The sequence below is a fragment of the Oncorhynchus nerka genome, unplaced genomic scaffold, assembly GCF_034236695.1.
Source record: "Oncorhynchus nerka isolate Pitt River unplaced genomic scaffold, Oner_Uvic_2.0 unplaced_scaffold_896, whole genome shotgun sequence".
NCBI classification, from domain to species: domain Eukaryota; kingdom Metazoa; phylum Chordata; class Actinopteri; order Salmoniformes; family Salmonidae; genus Oncorhynchus; species Oncorhynchus nerka.
In genome coordinates this window covers 76,523-79,022 of record NW_027040402.1, presented here as the reverse complement: position 1 = coordinate 79,022, position 2,500 = coordinate 76,523, and the positions used below count along the sequence as shown (strand labels likewise).

The following is a 2,500-nucleotide window of genomic DNA, read 5'->3' as shown; positions in this document are numbered from 1 at the left end:
ACAGCCAGAGCAGCAGTCACCTGATGGAGGATACTCTTAGCCACCATCACCGACACCAGCTGGAGAGGAGAGAGGGAGGAGAGGAGAGAGGAGAGGAGGAGAGAGAGGAGAGAGAGAGAGGAGGATGGGAGGAGAGAGGGAGGAGAGGAGGAGAGGAGGAGAGAGAGGAGGATGGGAGGAGAGAGAGAGAGAGAGAGGAGGATGGGAGGAGAGAGGGGAGGAGGGGAGAGAGGAGAGGGGAGGGAGAGGAGGAGGAGAGATGGAGGAGGGGAGAGGAGGGAGGGGAGGAGGAGGAGAGAGGGAGGAGGAGGAGAGGAGGGGGAGGAGAGGGAGAGAGAGGGGAGGGAGAGGAGGAGGAGGAGAGATGGAGGAGGAGAGGAGGAGAGATGGAGGAGGAGGGGAGAGGAGGAGAGAGGAGAGAGGAGGGGGGAGGAGAGGGAGGGAGAAGAGAAAGGAGAGAGTGGACAGGACAGGGAGAGGAGATGAGGAGGGTAGAGGGGGCGGAGAAGAGGAAGGGAGGGGAGTTTCGGTATGTTCATAAACATATCACAAGACCAAACACCCAATCAGATATACTGTAGAGAACCAAACACCCAATCAGATACACTGTAGAGAACCAAACACCCAATCAGATATACTGTAGAGAACCAAACACCCAATCAGATATACTGTAGAGAACCAAACACCCAATCAGATATACTGTAGAGAACCAAACACCCAATCAGATATACTGTAGAGAACCAAACACCCAATCAGATATACTGTAGAGAACCAAACACCCAATCAGATATACTGTAGAGAACCAAACACCCAATCAGATATACTGTAGAGAACCAAACACCCAATCAGATATACTGTAGAGAACCAAACACCCAATCAGATATACTGTAGAGAACCAAACACCCAATCAGATATACTGTAGAGAACCAAACACCCAATCAGATATACTGTAGAGAACCAAACACCCAATCAGATATACTGTAGAGAACCAAACACCCAATCAGATATACTGTAGAGAACCAAACACCCAATCAGATATACTGTAGAGAACCAAACACCCAATCAGATATACTGTAGAGAACCAAACACCCAATCAGATATACTGTAGAGAACCAAACACCCAATCAGATATACTGTAGAGAACCAAACACCCAATCAGATATACTGTAGAGAACCAAACAGAACCAGGTCTCCCCACCTGTCCATTACTGTTCTCCAGGTCTCCTCACCTGTCCATTACTGTTCTCCAGGTCTCCTCACCTGTTCTCCAGGTCTCCTCACCTGTCCATTACTGTTCTCCAGGTCTCCCCACCTGTCCATTACTGTTCTCCAGGTCTCCTCACCTGTTCTCCAGGTCTCCTCACCTGTTCTCCAGGTCTCCTCACCTGTTCTCCAGGTCTCCTCACCTGTCCATTACTGTTCTCCAGGTCTCCTCACCTGTCCATTACTGTTCTCCAGGTCTCCTCACCTGTCCATTACTGTTCTCCAGGTGTCCTCACCTGTCCATTACTGTTCTCCAGGTGTCCTCACCTGTCCATTACTGTTCTCCAGGTGTCCTCACCTGTCCATTACTGTTCTCCAGGTGTCCTCACCTGTCCATTACTGTTCTCCAGGTCTCCCCACCTGTCCATTACTGTTCTCCTCACCTGTCCGTTACTGTTCTCCAGGTCTCCTCACCTGTCCATTACTGTTCTCCAGGTCTCCTCACCTGTCCATTACTGTTCTCCAGGTGTCCCCACCTGTCCATTACTGTTCTCCAGGTGTCCTCACCTGTCCATTACTGTTCTCCAGGTCTCTGCCTCCAAACTCAAACTCCAGGATCAGAAACAGCTGCTCGTCATTGAAGAAATCTGAGAGAATTAAACAGACGGAGGCTAAAATTAGTCAATGAGGTTTATTCAGGAGAACGCTGGTCTGTTGTACAAAACCATTCATTTTAATACCGGCTCCTTACTCCTTACATTCACACACAAACAGTAGGTATCCTACGCACACACTGTCCTGCTACCCAGCCCACAAAGATTAGGGGAGTCTGTGAGAATCTCTCCTCCCTCAAGACAGGGAGACCCTGGGACGTACTCTCAGTGGCCCCCAGCCAAGGTCGGCACCGAATCAGACTGTTTTAAGATACTATAATACAGATATATAGTTATACACTCTGACCAAAAACTACACTCACAGATGTATAATTCTACTGACTAAAACCACACACACACATCATTAGAATAATCTCATGATTCTAATCACTTTCATCAGGATTCTAATCACTTTCATCATGATTCTAATCACTTTCATCATGATTCTAATCAATTTCATCATGATTCTAATCACTTTCATCAGGATTCTAATCACTTTCATCAGGATTCTAATCACTTTCATCATGATTCTAATCACTTTCATCAGGATTCTAATCACTTTCATCGTGATTCTCATCACTTTCATCAGGATTCTAATCACTTTCATCATGATTCTAATGACTTTCATCGTGATTCTAATCACT

At 47.1% G+C, this 2,500-nt stretch overlaps 2 protein-coding genes across 2 annotated transcripts in view; both read right to left on the bottom strand.

The window, feature by feature from the left end:
* LOC135570929 (uncharacterized) overlaps positions 1 to 2,500 on the bottom strand; it is a 49,731-nt gene that overhangs the window by 34,631 nt on the left and 12,600 nt on the right. The gene's annotated exons all lie outside the window — the stretch shown is intronic.
* The window catches only part of LOC135570928 (serine/threonine-protein kinase haspin-like), a 17,162-nt gene that overhangs the window by 3,211 nt on the left and 11,451 nt on the right, over positions 1 to 2,500 (bottom strand). Inside the window, exons 8-9 of the mRNA XM_065016746.1 lie at positions 1,771 to 1,850; positions 1 to 59 (exon numbers count right to left, since the gene is read on the bottom strand). The exon at positions 1 to 59 is cut by the window's left edge and continues 30 nt beyond it. Coding sequence (XP_064872818.1) covers positions 1 to 59; positions 1,771 to 1,850 — 139 coding nt within the window. The remainder of the gene's footprint in view (positions 60 to 1,770; positions 1,851 to 2,500) is intronic.